The 16,673-nt window shown below is 36.1% G+C and overlaps 2 protein-coding genes across 8 annotated transcripts; both read right to left on the minus strand.

Moving 5' to 3' along the window:
* Nucleotides 1–278: 278 nt before the first annotated feature.
* Nucleotides 279–1,947, minus strand: LOC100306458 (uncharacterized). The gene is made up of 2 exons (NM_001248420.2): nucleotides 1,563–1,947; nucleotides 279–735 (listed from the first exon to the last, which is right to left on the minus strand). The coding sequence occupies exons 1-2, from the start codon at nucleotides 1,854–1,856 to the stop codon at nucleotides 562–564; spliced, it is 468 nt and encodes a 155-aa protein (NP_001235349.1). The 5' UTR covers nucleotides 1,857–1,947; the 3' UTR covers nucleotides 279–561.
* Nucleotides 1,948–9,349: 7,402 nt separating this feature from the next.
* LOC100796645 (protein MID1-COMPLEMENTING ACTIVITY 1) lies at nucleotides 9,350–14,719 on the minus strand. Of its 7 annotated transcripts, none has more exons than XM_006599252.4 (9): nucleotides 14,614–14,719; nucleotides 13,773–13,874; nucleotides 13,182–13,609; nucleotides 11,816–12,225; nucleotides 11,393–11,493; nucleotides 10,818–10,889; nucleotides 10,390–10,496; nucleotides 9,873–9,966; nucleotides 9,350–9,656 (listed from the first exon to the last, which is right to left on the minus strand). In XM_006599252.4, the coding sequence occupies exons 3-9, from the start codon at nucleotides 13,590–13,592 to the stop codon at nucleotides 9,604–9,606; spliced, it is 1,248 nt and encodes a 415-aa protein (XP_006599315.2). In that variant the 5' UTR covers nucleotides 13,593–13,609; nucleotides 13,773–13,874; nucleotides 14,614–14,719; the 3' UTR covers nucleotides 9,350–9,603. The 7 variants fall into 7 exon arrangements, 6 of the variants coding, with proteins under 6 accessions (XP_006599315.2, XP_014623946.1, XP_040866392.1 ...); XM_014768460.3 differs by having other exon boundaries at nucleotides 14,548–14,684; XM_041010458.1 differs by having other exon boundaries at nucleotides 9,873–9,905; nucleotides 14,241–14,651.
* Nucleotides 14,720–16,673: the final 1,954 nt, after the last annotated feature.

A 16,673-nucleotide genomic window follows, 5' to 3' on the forward strand; every position in this document is an offset into this window, starting at 1 on the left:
AAAGAAACAATTTTTTTGTTAATACAAAAAAATAACGCTAATAACATGTGCATGCATAAATATTGGGAGAATGAAGTTATTTGCACAAGGATTCAAGTTAATCCTTACTATTGTACAATCAATTAAACTTTTCAAGAAAAATAATGAAACACAATTTTTCGTCTCCTTCCTTTCAAAATTTATTTACTTCTATAGAAATCTCATTTTAACATTCTAATCACGTTATTTTTGCTAAAAAGTGAAAGTTGAAAAGAATTAAGAATGAGATCTTCACACTTGAAGTTCAAAAGTTCTTTTTCTCCACTTTAAAGGATGGATATCTAGGAGGATCAGAAGTGTTTGACAATGAATTAACAATAAAGCTGAGATACCAGATTCAAAAGCATTCCTCCCACCATATTCAACTATTACTTACAATTTCAAGATTGCCCAAGTTCAAAAAAGAAGACAAGTTTGATACGCGAAACATAAATAAAACAAACAAAATAGTCAGAAACATAAACTAGAAACTATAGGGCATATCTTTTCATTGAAATTTCAAAAGCAGCAGAATCATAAAACTTATTCAAACGCCCATTGGTTTTCCCTACGAACTTCCTCCTCTTCCTCAGGGGTGAAGTCATTCTTGATGTTGAATGTCTTGCGAATTTCCTCAGGAGTCTTTCCCTTGATCATGTCTGCTACTGTCTGGCAAGTAAGGTCCAAAAGGCTCTTGATGTTCAAGTAGTTTGCAGCCTGTATAGGAAATTTTGAAAGAGTGTTAATTGACATAATAAAGAGTAAACCTAAGATTAAAAATATGCAAACACAGGCAGACAAAAGTCTACAATGGTTAACACATTGGAAAAAAGACTATAAGACACAATCATAAGCAGAGGAGTTTGGATCCCCTGAAATCTTAAAAAATCAAGAGACAGATCTAAATAATAATCAACACTACATTAAAAACAAGGAAAAAAAAAAAGAGCATAGGGTTTTGAGGGTAGTGATTTTCACTAGAGAGAATAGTATCCATTCCCATGGGCAGAGACAACCACAGACCAAAGAAAAACCATTATCATGAGAATGTAACCACGATTTTCAGAAACTACATAAAACATGCTATAATCAATTATGAATAATATTTTTCTGATGCAATTTTGCCTAAACACAAGGGTATGCATACATATCCTCAAATTTACTAGAGTTTAAAAACCACTATATCAATAAAACAATAATGCTCTTTGTTTACTTTAGAAGAAGGTCTTGTATACCAAAAGAACCAGAAAACTAAATTTAAGAATCAATTTTTCAATCCATATCACACAAATACAACAGCACAACAACGTTACTCACTAACAATATCATAAGACCAACGTATTAATAAAACAACATCAAAAGAAAATTCCAAATTTCAAGAAAAAAAAAACATCACATAATAATAATCGAATCCAAACCAAACCTTCAAGCCACATAACCCTAACAAACACCGAAACCCCCAATCGCAAAAACCCGAACCCCCAATCCAAAACCCAAACCATAAAAAAACAGCCAAAAAAGAAACATCGAAGGAAAACCCTCACCAGAATGAGATCGAAGAGAGTGGCCTGATCAACGTTGACGAAATCCACGTCCCAAGCCTTGAGCACATCCTCACTGGGCTTCTCATCAGCACTGTTCGCCTCAACGTGCTTCTTGCAGTACTCGATAACCTTCGCCAGAATCTTGCTGGTGACATTGGGGAGAGGGATTCCACTGTCGGCGCAGTCGTCCTCGATCATGTGCTTGATCGTCTGCGACTCCAGCGCCACCGCCTCCTCCACCTCGAAGGCCTCACCGTCCGAACTCTTCAGGGTGATCTTCTTAGTCGATGCCATCTCTCAAAATCCCTAACCCTAACTTTTCTTTTTCTTTTCCCCTCTTTCGATTCTATGCGTTTCGCTTTCTCAATTGAGAATGGATTTTTGTAGGTACAAGGTGTGGCCTGGCTCCTCTATTTATGCACTGGGAGGCTTCACTGTGTGCAGTGTGGGCCCAACCCCTCCATTTCGTAAACCTCTTCTAGTACGTTCTCCTCATCTTTAATATTAAGCTTTTGACTTCTTAGAAGATGAATATATGAGATGATATTATTTTTTAAGAAAATATGTTTTTAATCCTTTAAATAAATATTTATTGTTTTTTTTTTCTTTTTTTTAAATTTTTGAAAAGTTAATTTTATTTTTATGTTAATGATATTGCAATTTATGATAGTTTTTATTGTTATAATATTTTTTATAAATTTAATTTCTATGAAACATTATGGGATGGAATGATGAGCCACTATGAAGCATTGAGACACCTGTTAGGTGGCGTTCCCCGTTCCTAGTACTACACAAGGATGGGATAAGTACGATGAGGGGACAATGTTGACTTATTGAATACGGGTGATCAAGATGATCTCATTGTTGACTTATTGAGTACGGGTGATCAAGACGAGGACGGTGTCCTCATTTTGTAGGGATGTATTAGGGGGATTTGGATTCTTTGTTGTCCCTTTTCAAGTTGTCTATGTGCTGCCTATTCAAAATGATATCGCATAACAATTGTGTTAATATTTAATCGTAAACCCACTCCATAAAAATCATGAAAACAATATCGCTTCGAAGGAACAGCACAAGGACAGCTTGAAAAGGAACATTAGAAAAACCAAATGCATATTGGGGACCACGAGGGACTACACGTGGTGTCCCCACATTTCTTTTCTTTTTTCTTTTTGAAAAATAAAAACATAAAAAAGAGGAGGAAAGAAGAGAATGCACATTTCACTTTTTAAAAAATTAGGACTTCTTCTCTTTCACTCTCTCCTCGTTGGGCCACCACCAGGTGAACAACTGATGAACCACAAGCAGAACCACCAGCAAGGTTTGCTTTCACTCTCTCTCTCTCTCTTTCTCTTTGAATTTCCTTTTTTTTATACAATAAGGGCCCACCATTGATAAAGAAGTCGCTCACTGATAAAGAAGTTGTAGCCGCCGCTGTCTTCTTCAGTCACCGTTGCAATCCTCTTTCAGCAAAACCCCTTCTTCCCATTCACACTCTCACCCATATTCTCACACACACAAAATAAAAAACACAACACAACACTGACCTTGGTGGCACAAAGTGATAACATGATACAGGATATTTTTGTAAGTAATTCAAGAGAGGGATGAGTAGTTAGAATAACAGAATTTCCCAATGGGGAAGCTGTTAGACATAAATAGAGGTTGATCCCTTTGATTCAGTTTGGATTAGAATTTTGTAAAAACACTCTTGTATCTCAATTTCCTTCCTAATAAGATTCGGATGTCGTTCTTTCATTGGCTTCCCTACTCTTCTCTGTAATTCTTCGAGTCTCCTTCTAGAATTACCTTAACAAGTGGTATCAGCCTATAACCTTCCAAGTGTGACCAGACATGGCAGATGCTACACGAAATCGTGCTCTTGAGCATGAAATTGAAGATTGCGTGGAGAATCGTCTCAGTTCCAAGATTGATGAAAGATTCATGGAGATGGCAGCTTCGATGAACAAACTCTTCACGATTCCCTAACACAGTCGTTAGCCTTGTCGATATCACAACAAATGCAGGACCTTCTACATAATAATAGTAAGGGCACAACTCATTCTTCAAAGGGGGGAAACCCAATTCGAGGTGAGAGATCTTCTTATTCTTGCGGAACACGTCTAACTAGAATTGATTTTCCATGTTTCTCTAGTCATGATGTTAAACAATGGTTAATCCAATGTGATACGTTATTCTCTATTGATAGCACACCCGAGGAGTTTAAGGTGAGGTTGGCGGTGGTACATTTCGAAGGGAGAGCCCTTCAATGGCATAGCTCTTATGTGAAATCTGTAGGATTGCAAAACTTACCACCTTCGTCAGAATATAAAAGAATTTTAATTGAAAGGTTTAGCAAAGTATGTGATGATCCTATGGCTGAATTGATGCAATTGAGGCAGAAGGGATCAATAGTGGAGTACCATGAAGCTTTTAATGCTATTGTAGCTCATTTGGATATGAGTGAGGAGCATAGGCTGAGTTGCTTTTTGGGGGGGCTTAAACAAGAAGTCCATATGCTTGTTCGAATGTTTCAACCAAATTCTGTCTGACGGGCCTTCACATTAGCAAAAATGCATGAGGCAGCAACTGTGCATGGTTCTGTTACAAAATCATGGAATAAGCAGTCTAAACCTGAGGCTTCTTCTAAACCACCATTGTTGCCTACACCTCCTAAAACTATTTCCAAGACACAAGATATCCCCAAAACAAAATAGTAAGCCTCTAAAACTTTAACCCCTGCATATATGAGTGATAAAAGAGCAAAAGGGTTATGTTATTTCTGTGATGAACCCTTTATGCCTGAGCATGGATTGAGTCATAAAACATTGCAGTTGCATGTGATGGAAGTGGATGAGTTACAGGAGTGTGCAGAGGAAGAAGTGTTGCTTGAAAACTGAATGGGGCCCAGCTCTATAGATCCTCAAATTTCTGTCCATGCCCTCACGAGAATTGCCAATTTCCACACCATGTGTGTGACAGGCTACTACCAAAAGAAGCCTCTCTATGTGTTGATTGACAGTGGGAGTACCCACAATTTTCTGGACATTGAGGTGGCCAAGAGATTGGGTTGCAAAAGTAATGCTTTTGATTCCCTGAGTGTGGTGGTTGCTGATGGCACAAAGTTAAACGTGTCTGCCGTCGTTAGAGGATTCTAATGGACAATTCAGCAAACCAAATTCACTTCTGATATGTTACTCATTCCATTGGGATGCTGTGATTTGGTCTTGGGAGTGGAGTGGTTGGTTTCCTTGGGTGATATTGTATGGAATTTTAATAAGTCACAGATGAAGTTCTATGTTAAGGGAAGGAGACATGTGTTGAGAAGGGCCTCTACTGGATTGAAAACAGTTAAGAGCCAACAATTGGGGAAGGCTATGTCAACTGGTGTTCATTTGTCAATTTTGCAAGTATGTGATGGACAAAGGGGTCTTCTGAACTCACTTACAACTCAAGCTGCTGATAAAGAAGTCCCTCCTACTCTTGCCAAGTTATTGGATGAGTTCTCTGATTTATTTCAAGAACCTAGTGGGTTACCTCCTAGAAGACTTGGTCATGACCATTGAATTCCACTAGTTCAAGGTGTTGGTCCTATCAGTAAGAGACCATACAGGTATGCTAAACAACATAAAGATGAGATTGGTAAAAGTTGGTGCGGGAATATTTGTCGGCTGGTAAAATTCAAAACAATAGTAACCCTTTTACAAGCCCAGTAGTCTTGGTGGGTAAAAAGGACGGATCATGGAGGTTGTGTGTGGATTATAGGGATCTTAACAAGCATACTGTTAAGAACAAGTTTCCAATCCCTTTAGTAGATGATTTATTGGATGAATTGGTCAGTTCTAGCATTTTCTCCAAAATCGATTTGAGGTCAGGATATAATCAAGTGAGAATGGATCCTGCTGATGTGTATAAGACTGCTTTTAAGACTCATGCTGGGCATTTTGAATACTTAGTGATGCCCTTTGGTCTCATTAATGCACCTACAACATTTCAAGGGCTTATGAACTCAATTTTTAAGGAGTTTTTGAGGAAGTTTATGCTGGTGTTCTTTGAAGACATTTTGGTTTATAGTTGTTCATTGGAAGACCATTTGCTGCATTTACACAAAGTTTTGGCAACTATGAGGGCAAATTCCTTGTTTGCTAAGAGGAGTAAGTGTTATTTTGAGGTTTCTAAAGTAGAGTACCTTGGCCACTTCATTTCTAAGGAGGGGGTATCAACTGATCCAGTTAAAGTGCATGCAGCAGAACAGTGGCCACTACCTAAAACTTTGAAACAACTTAGAGGCTTCCTGGGGTTAGCTGGATATTACAGAAGGTTTGTCAAGGGATATGGTGGCATTGCTAAACCCTTAACTAACATGCTTAAAAAAGATAACTTTATTTGGTCCGATGCAGCAAAACTGGCTTTTTAGCAATTAAAGAAGAAGCTTACTGAGACTCCAGTTTTGGCTTTACTCGACTTTTCAAAAATCTTTGTGGTAGAGGTGGATGCTTCAGGTTTGGGAATTGGAGCAGTCTTAATGCAAGATCACCACCCTATAGCTTACATAAGTAGACACTTGAATCACCAACAACAGTCTTACTCTACTTATGAAAAGGAGTTACTGGCTATGGCTATGGCTGTCTAAAAATGGAGACATTATTTGCTGAATACTCATTTTATCATTAGAACTGATCATCAAAGCTTGAAGTTCATTTTGGATAAAAAATGGACTACTGCATTTCAGCAAAGGTGGTTGGTGAAATTAATGGAGTTTGATTTTTCAATTGAGTATAAGCAGGGACATGATAATGTAGTTGCTGATGCCTTGTCGCGAGTGGAACCAGTTGCTTGTCAAGCTCTCGCAGTTCATCAGGTGGTTTCTGAATTGGTGATAAAGATTAAAGCCTCTTGGGATTCAGATCCTGCAGTTCAGAGGTTGATTTTAGAATTACAAGCAAACTCTGGTTTTCACAAACATTATTCTTGGAAGGATAGAGGGTTAATGAGGAAAGAAAGACTAGTATTGGGTAGAGATGATGCTTTAAGACAAGATATTCTTCTGCATTTTCATGCTTCTGCCGCTGCTGGTCACTCAGGAAGAAATGCAACCTTAGAAAGGCTCAAATCTATGGTTTATTGGAAAGGGATGAGTAAAGATGTTAGAGCTTTTGTTCAGAAATACAGTGTATGTCTGAAGTGTAAATATGAGACCAAGGCTTTTCCTGGATTGCTGCAACCATTGCCTATTTCAGATCTGATTTGGCAACACATTACCATGGATTTTATAGAAGGCTTGCCTAGTTCCTTTGGTAAGCAGGTGATTTTTGTAGTAGTTGATAGGTTGAGCAAGGCAGCCCACTTTATGGCTCTTTCTCATCCTTATTCTGCTGCTGATGTTGCTCAATCCTTCCTTGATCATGTATTCAAGTTGCATGGATTTCCAGATTCTATCACCAGTGACAGAGATTCAATATTTCTCAGTCAGTTTTGGCAGGACCTTATGGCTTTTCAAGGTGTTCAGGTCCAGCTCTCCACAGCTTATTACCCTCAGACGGACGACCAAACAGAGATTGTTAACAGGTGTTTGGAAACATATTTGAGGTGTATGTGTGCAAATTCACCCGCTCAATGGTCTAAGTGGTTACCCCTAGCTGAATGGTGGTAAACACCACCTTTCACAGCTCTATTCGAGCTACTCCTTATGAAGTGGTCTATGGACAACCGCCACCTGTGAATCTGCCTTACTTAGTAGGAGCTTCTAAGATTGAGTTGGTGGATAGAAGCCTCTTGAGGAGGGAGGAGATGTTGAAACTCATTAAATTTCACATGAAGAGGGCCCAAAATAGAATGAAACAGCTAGCAGATAAACATAGATCTGAGAGGCAGTTCAGTGTGGGCAATATGGTCTATGTTAAATTGCACCCTTACCGGCAAATTTCCGTAGTTGCCAGAAGCAATGTGAAGTTGTCCCCCAAGTTTTATGGCCCATTTCAGGTATTGGAACAGATTGGTGCAGTGGCCTACAAGATCAAGCTTCCTTCGAGTTCAAGCATGCATGATGTATTCCATGTCTCTCAGTTGAAGAAGTATGTAGGTGAAGCAGTAACTTCTTCGAGTCTTCCAAGTTCAGTAGAAGGAGATCCTCTAATCAAAGAACCTGAAGCTATTTTGGATCGCATGACAGTAAAGAGAAGGGGTCGAGCTGTTACAAAGGTCCTAGTAAAGTGGAAGCATAGCTTGCTAGAGGATGCAACTTGGGAATTTTTCTTTGATGTTAGACATAAATAGAGGTTGATCCCTCTGATTCAGTTTGGATTAGAATTTTGTAAAAACACTATTGTATCTCAATTTCCTTCCTTATAAGATTCGGATGCCATTCTTTCATTGGTTTCCCTACTCTTCTTTGTAATTCTTCGAGTCTCCTCCTAGAATTACCTTAACATAACAATTCAAAGAAACACATAAATACATAGACACGAACAATGGCTAGCAGATTCTGTGAGCTGAGGAAAAGGGGAGTCTTTGATATGAAGTAAAAAGTAGTTCATTTTGTCTTTCTATGTTTTCCTTTTCCTATTTTATTTTTCATTTTTACATTTCAGTATTATATTATATTATATTATAGGAGTACTTTATTAGTTTTTATTTAATTTAATATTATCTTTATTTAATTTAATATTATCTATAATTTAGTATGTTAATAGAGGATTGGATTATCTTTAAATTTATAATAAGTTAGTGTTATTACTTATTTCTCATGTTTTTTTTTTCAATTTTTTTAAATAATAAAAAATATTTAAAAAATTGTCATTTTCTAACCGTAGTGGAATTTCTAATTTTGCCATTTCCCGTCCTGGTATATGTTGCCGTTTTGGTGCATCTAGATTGGCCATAAGCCAAATCAAAAATTTAATTTTTTTTTTCTGGGCATTTTATACGCCAAATCCAACTCCAATTGCTAGTAGCATCAAAACTGAGAGTTTGATTTAAAAGCCATTTATAACCAAGACTAGCTGTGTATAAAGCTGTTGTATCTTGGTTATAAATTTGTTGCATATTACTCATAATTGATCATAAACCTCATTTAAGTATTCTATTTGATATTTTAGATTGATTGTTTTTATTCACTGAGTTTTATTTCTGCTAAAAGTAACGTATCTTCTTAGCCAAAAACTAATTCCACAAGACGTATAAAGCCTGAGTTTTACCTCTCCTAATAATTTTTTTTTTATCATTGAACTTCTAATTCATACTCTGACTAAAATAATTTTATCGGGGTTTAATATTATATTAGTAATTCAAATATTGAGTATGTACCAACTAATCTTCCTCTCATCAAGTTAAATCCATTTTAGGGTAAAATAAAACCTTCAATAGCAATTTCATTCCTAAATTGGGGATTTTTTTTATTTGGTTCAACCACCACAATTAGGGTCTATAACTCGGTGGAATATGAGGTATCTCCGATCCCCACAAGCTTTAATTCTTTGAATCGATTATAAGATTAATCTTTGGTCTAGGGCTTAATGATACTTAAAGTGTATTTTGCCAGGTCGAACTCAGGTCTTCTCCCACAAACTCATCGTGTGTTGCATATTGAACTACACCCATTGGATTCAATCCAAGTGGGAAATTGAACGTCATACATTTTATATTTTAATTAAAGGATCCCAAACGACAAACCATAGTTCTCAAATGTACAGCATCACAATAAGAGTGTGGAAGGAGTGGGATCGTTAAACAGAGTCTAATGAAGTAGTGAAAGTGAAGATACTATATCATAATGATCATGAAAAAAATGCCATAAATTAGCTGAAACTATATTAAACCAGGAAAAAAGATTGTGATGCACCATCAGCTAAACCTCGAGGCTACTTTTTCTTTTGGGTACATAAAACAGACAACCTACTTTACATTCGAATAATTGATGCCGAGTGGTGTGAGAATCAAAATACATAGGCACTGGCTTCCCGTGACAGTTCTAATAGTTAATTGTCTCTAATTTATGTGTTATTCAAGCCCTAAACAAGCAAATGTTAATTTCATTTTTTATTTATGATTCCATGTACTGTGAGGGTGGAGGTCTTGTGTTGGTCTTCTCAGGACCTGCAAAATGGTTTAACAAAAACACATTTTACATGCAGTTTGAGCACCAATCAATCAGCATCATGTTAGTTCTATAAAATTCCAACAGAAAATGTCATAGTAAAATCGAAATTTATAACACCAAAGCTGGATCCAATTCAATAGGTTTTTCCAAGTAAAGGAAAGACAAGCCCAAATAATGCCAAGTGTGGAGAAATCTGAATGACGAAGTCATACCTTCAACACCACGGATCTCCACTTCTCTCCTTTCTTGCACAAGGGCACAGCAACAACACATCAAATGAGAAAGAAAATCATCAATAAAGCCCCCCTGGCATAGAATGTCAATGGCTAATAAAACATAGAAGATACTAGAAAATGAAAAAACAAGTCTCCATATAACACTAAATTCCAAAGAGTACTACAACCTTAACAAATACTACATATATTTATGTTTTCAATCAACTTGTAAATTGATCCATCAGGATCCAATAAACATAAATCAGATTTCGTATAAATTTCTAGCAGAAAAGAAACAAAAAAAGTAGTAATACAGAATACTTATATATATTAGCTAATAGCCATCAAGTTTACAAAATAGTTCTAAGTTTATCCCTTGGAATAATGTGGATATATCTTTCATCATGCAATGAAAAAATGATGCCTACAATTTTTTTATCTGAATATTTATAAGTACAACCTACATAATAGAGGGCACCTAAGGTCATGTTATGCAAAAGGAAGGAAGCATTACCCTGATGTTCAACATCTTCCGAAGCTTCCTCCTTATGCAGCAAGTATAGCAACAGCAAGATAAAATTAATGAATATGCCATCAATTCATTACATGTTTCTGCAGAAGCTGAAAACCCACAAAATTGAAATTATAGCAGCACGACCTCATTTTTTAGTGTGGCAAATGAACCAAATAGATAGTAAGAATAATATAAAAAGCAGAAAATATTTGCAACTTAAAGAAAACCTTAGTATTGATTTATATATATATATGAAGTCAAGGCAACCAAAAATAGACATTTTTTGGAGCTGAAAAATCTATATTGAATGCGCATAATGATAGCAACTTGATCTAGTCTAATTCTAGCTTTGTTAGCAACAAAACAGTGAAACAGAATTCTGAAAGATTCAAGGTTTTCATGTTAACAATACATTATAGCTCACTTACATATTGGCCTGTTATTTGCAACAGTAGCAATCTTTGACAATGTCCCACAAGGATAGAAGCATGTCTTTATACCTGCAAATCAAATTATCCAGTTATTACATTAGATGAAAAGTAAAGCAGGATTGGAGAGCTCCGTTGAGATTCTCCTCCCCTTATTCTATTGGTTTAAGAGCTAAGAGGATTGCTGAAGAAACTTGGGAGACCACTCTACAAAAGCTAGCTATTATAGTTGAAGGGCCCAAAAGCCTTCCCATACTTCTAATATGGTGTTCCATTCCTTGCAATTGGATCCTAACAGATTTTCACTTTTTCCTCAATAACTTCTTTGGAGAACAAGGGGGTTATTACTTATTATGCTCATTGAAACTACACCTATACAATTACTACAACTTAACACAAGTAAAATGCGAAAAGAAATTCAGATCCAACAATTACCCCTACTAACTTCTATCCTCACTCAATCTTCATAGTGAAACACAATGTACTTGTGATAACCCTCTGGGTGAAGAAAGAAATTATTCTATTATAGCTGACCAAACTAAAGAAAATGAAATTAACAGAACGAGAGAACATACAAAGACAAGGTTCAGAACAACAGGCAAGTAAATCAGTATGCCAATCTTCCCAATGATATGAGCCTCCAGTTGATAGCTGATCCTTTTCTGAAACTGATGATCTGGTTGAAACCAGGAATATGAAGAATCAGACTCAATTCAATAAGTAATATTTAAGGTAAAAACAGTATATTTTTTATCTTTCAGAAGTCATTATTGACTACATGGCAACACAATGAAAGATTGGAGGAAGCAGTACTGCAGGATACTTAGCATTGCGTAAGCTGGTCACAGTAATAACTAAGGAAAAACATTGAGTCTTCCTAGAGGTCAGATGTGTAATGCTCAAAATTCATTTAACTACTATAAATTAGAATGTTGGTCAAGTAGCTTTCCTGATATTACCCAAAACACATAAAATCTGGACAAGTGTGATAAGGCTACCTTGATGTGGAATGAGTATCATTCTTTTCGTGGATTTTTTCATTAGAAGAATGACCTTTGTCACCATTGGCATCAGAAAAACTGTAGTCACTGTACTCTACTGTCTTGTGACTTTTTTCAGAATGATAAAGAGCTGCAACTTCTGTGACATCTAGTAAATGTTGAATGAATTCATACTGATGTAAATCCATATTTGCTTGTGAATGTTGTAGCTCTACTTGAAGTTTTTCATTTTCTTTTTTAAGTGCTTCAGTGAAAGAAAAGTTGGGGTAAGAACAGGAAGGAGTTTTCTTCAGCACCACAGCATCAACTTTTTCGGGCTCAGGTTTCAAAATAACACTCTGCACCTTTTGCTCTTCATCATCTAATGTATACTCACATTGATCCTTTTCAATAACTTCAAGTCTCTCCTGAATATTTCAAATAAGCAAGAGATTGTTAACAGTATTCAGACCAAATTTATGAACACAAATGTCCATGAAAGTTACTATAAAAAGTAGATCAGTCTTAAGGAAGGTTCAGAAATTTGCAAATTCTGATTATTAATACAAAAGCAAAATGCTGTAACTTGTGTGCTACACCACATCATACCTACTCACAAGAACCGGGATTTCACTAATTCTTAAAGGACTACATGTTTGAACTTGGGATACTGACTTTTATATAGATGCTTTTAGAAAAGATAACTAAGGCTATGAATGGAATGCAAGAGAATGAACTGAAAGGAAAGGGATAAGAAGGCCTATTTAAAACATTTTAAAATAACCTTTGATCTTGGCTAATGCATTGGAGTTCTGCATTATCAAATGTCACCTTTTCCTTATAGCATGTAGTGAAACACAAATCATCAGGGGATATAGTTGTAAATATACATGGAGGGAAGAGAAGTAATCTCTATAAATTGAGTTTCAAAAAGAGTGGATGCTCAAATCTCATTTAGACATGTACTCTAAATGGATCCTTACAAATGCATATTTCATATATTCAAGAACACTGCCCATTTTTCTGAGTTGTGTCTAGCAACAAATAAGCCACATTATGCGGTTGGCTTGCTGTACAAATTCAGCACATGCAACTCACTGACACAGGACCCTGAATTTTACAGGCCAGGATTTTACGATTGCTATGCAGGATTTTATCGCTTTTGGTAGAGGACCTGCTGAATTATATCCCTAGGCAATACTTAAATTTCCCCTAAATAATGGCAAACTAACAAAGATGACTTATGCAAACAATACAAATTTGAAGTAGGCACAACCTTAGCACGATAATGATTGATCAATAGCAACAAAGATGTTCAAAGAATAATCCCAATGACTAATGAGTATTAAGCAAGACAATTGTACAGCGAAGAAATAGCATATACCCTGACTCGATTATTATCGACTAGTGAAATGAGAGGAACAAGGTGCAAGTATCTGTCAATTTCACTCTGAGCCTTCCTGAACTGATAAACAATGTTCCATCCCATGGCCAGCAAATAAAGATAGCTCCGGTCCTGACAACTATTGACCAAAATGTAAGACCTTCTAAGGGCATCTTCTAGCTGCTCCAGAGGCTCCCGGGTTTCGGGGTACTTCTTAAGCTCCGAGATCTTTAGCTGGTCCAGCAAATTCCCTATCAACTTCAGATGCTGAGCAAATTGCCTGCAATTCTTCTTGTGCATCCGTGCTGTATTTGCAGCTTTCACAATCATCCCAATTAACCTCACCGCATCTATGCCCGTTAGCTGAGCCACATTTGCAATCTCCCCAAAATATTCCCATGAAGATGCCATCCTCTCCCCAAATCAACCTAAAATATCCATCTACATCAGCTCATATCACAGTTCCAAACAAATAAGATAATAATCATTGGTTTAATCCGCAGAATTGGAAAAAGAAAATGTAATTGATTCTTTACATAAAGGGTTAAAACCATTGTAGACTTTAGATAGTTCATTGCTTCATTTCTTTACCTTTGATTATGCAAATAACATTGACATCTCAAGCCTTTGAAATCTCCCCCTGCATGGTGTTCTCATTACTCAGAAACAACATTGTCTTTCAAGATCTTGGCACTGCAATGCAACACATGGCAAATGCAATTCAAGCAGCAGAAAAAACAAAGCGGAAAAGTGCAACCAAACAAATCTTGAGAGTGTGAATGACTCTTAATCTCTTATTCATTCCCTTCTATAAACACCATTTTTCAGCCTTTCAAAAAAAAAAACACAATTTTCACCCATTTCACAAAAACCTGTTCAGATTAATCACACTATTTTTTTCTCGCTTAAGAAAATAAAAAACAGTATCTGGGTTATCAGTTAAGAAACCTGTTAGAATATTCAAGGCTTCATGCTCACAATGCGTAACGGAATGCAAGGCTTATGCTTTAAACAAAAAGAGCAAAACATTCATTAAAAGAAAGAAGAAAAAAGACTCACACGCTACAACAACTACGTCAAAATCAGAGAGATAAAAAGGAACATAGAGTTCGAGTAATGGCACGCATTGCTTTGCGTGAAGGACCTTTTGTTGTTTTGTAGTAAGGAAAAGAAAAAACAGAAACGTCCCCTGAGAAACTGCTGTCTCTCTCTCTCTCTCTCTCTCTCGTTGGTTTTATCGCTTACGGTTTCGGTTCTTTGTTGCTTTATGGTAATGGCCTCAACTCAAGTGAATGTAACTAGCATGTTTGGAAACTCGTTGATTATAGAAAAATCACATTTGAGACGTGGAAGTTATAACTATTACTTTCTAAAAATCACGTTCCAAACATGAAACCAAACAAGCTATGAGTGCTTCTGTTCTGTGCCTTACTTGGCCATAGCCCCATACTCTAACATCATGGGCAGCGACACTCGAAATGTGAAATATCTTATGTTTGAATTTGTTTGGAACTTAATTTGGGGGAGAAAACTTATAAAGCAATCTAAACAATGTGTTTAGAATAGCATAGCTGCTGGTAGTTGACACCGACGTGGAACCAATGTACGTGAATGAGTGGGTAGCTTGCATCTTTCTTTCTGTTTTGAGATATCTCTAAAAGTGATTAGTGCCAAGCTACCTACCTGTCCTCACCTTTTTTTTACCCCCAAAATGGGGGAAAAGATTCTTGTTTTCACAAAATTGCATAAGATTTCAGCCCTTGATTAATTTTAATTTATGAAAGAGAGAAAAAATATGCATGAATAGTAAGATAGCCTTTGTGTCACTCAAATATTAAAGCTTTCCCAGCATCTCTAAGAATCAAAATTTAAGATACTTACTTTCAATATGTCAGAGTATATTAAATTACTTTTTATTCTCAATAAACTTTGGAGATGGGTTGTTTATATAAGATATTCACCCCAAAACTTAAGAAATCCACAATATTAAATGAACTTCTCCAATACCAAAAGAATAAAAATATTTTAAAAAACTCATCAAGCATCTTCCATTGGAGATGAACTGATTTTTTTTTACAACTATACATCATATAACTGATTTTTATTTTCATCAAATTATATGACCCACCAAACTTATTCTCTTTCTTTCTCTCTCAGGGTGTCAAGTAATAGAGATGTGTATATGCATCTTCATTCAAAATATTAACATGATACTCAAAAAGTATAATTTGAAAATTTTAAAAATTAAACAATGAAATTGTGTTTCAATTACAAAAGAAGGTGTAAAAATATATATAATTAATGGAAAGACGATATAAGTCGGAACTTTGTTTCTGTTTACATATTTTTTATACCCATTCCAACAACGAAAAGGTGATTTTGTGACATTCAATAAAAAAAAATGTTCAAGAGAGACCACATACAGTTCACACTCTCAAACCCTTTCTTACCCCCAAATCTCTCCTCACAACAAAACCTACATTTTCTTGTTCCCAAACTCTTTCTCTCGTCATCGGACACACCCTCTCCTTTGCCCGAAGAGGGAAAAGACTGTTTTGTGTCGTGATGGGGTGGAACGAGCTGCAGTGGGGTGGGGTTGTGTCGCGAAACACAAATGGGAGGGGGTGCAAGGATTTAGTGAATTGGCAAAAGAGAGATTTCATATAATGTGTGGGTGAGAATAGCAACCCCTTTTGTTTTTTATGTGAGCAGATCCTCAGTTGTAATTTGGTTTGGTGTTCGGGCTTTATGCCCCTTTCAATAAAAAAAAAAAAAAAAAAACTCGGGTTTTTGAAAGAATAAGAAAAAAAAGGAAACACGGGAAAGGAAGGTTTCTCCCAAGTTTTGCCAAAGTTTTTTATACAATAGAATAATGTAAAACACCAATAAATGAAATAAAATAAATTTTAAAAATTGTGATATTTTATTTAAACTTTTCGTATCGTAAGAATTTCAAATGAGAACATTTATACAAATTAAGGTGGGACTTGGATTAGAAGTTACGGATTGAGAGGGATATGAAAACCAACCACGTTTTTTTTCATTCTTTTTCGTGAATTAATAGTAATATTAGCCAATTATAAACGGGAAAATGTAATTAACACGGAATAATTCTTTTACGTGATTTTTTATTGGCAAAATTGTAAATTTGGTCCTCCAATTTTGGATTTGATCCCCAGTAAATTAATTTACAAATTTTGTCCTCTTATTTTCTAAAATCATGCAATGTTGGTCCTCAAGCCTACAATTGGATGTTAACTGTTACAAATGAATGTTGAATGTCACGTGTCACGTTCTTATTGGATGATGACTGTCACGTGTCATGTTCTGATTGGTCAATGAAAACAACAATGTATTTCATCTTTCATGGAGTTGACATTCAATCAGAACATAACACGTGGCAATCATCATCCAATAAGAAAGTGACACGTTGCAGTCAACGTCACTTGCTAACAATCAACGTCCAGTTGTGGGCTAGGGGATCAACATTGC

This window comes from Glycine max, chromosome 16, assembly GCF_000004515.6.
Source record: "Glycine max cultivar Williams 82 chromosome 16, Glycine_max_v4.0, whole genome shotgun sequence".
Classification (NCBI taxonomy): Eukaryota; Viridiplantae; Streptophyta; class Magnoliopsida; order Fabales; family Fabaceae; genus Glycine; species Glycine max.

Bases quoted from the DNA above. Each gene is read 5' to 3' on its own strand.
- LOC100306458 (NM_001248420.2), bottom strand. From the start codon at position 1,856: ATGGCATCGACTAAGAAGATCACCCTGAAGAGTTCGGACGGTGAGGCC. The intron at 736-1,562 runs GTGAGGGTTTTC...TTTCCTATACAG, and splicing joins CTCTCTTCGATCTCATTCTG to GCTGCAAACTACTTGAACAT.
- LOC100796645 (XM_006599252.4), bottom strand. From the start codon at position 13,592: ATGGCATCTTCATGGGAATATTTTGGGGAGATTGCAAATGTGGCTCAG. The intron at 12,226-13,181 runs GTATATGCTATT...TGAAATATTCAG, and splicing joins TCGATAATAATCGAGTCAGG to GAGAGACTTGAAGTTATTGA. The intron at 10,890-11,392 runs GTATGTTCTCTC...TTTGATTTGCAG, and splicing joins TTGTTCTGAACCTTGTCTTT to GTATAAAGACATGCTTCTAT.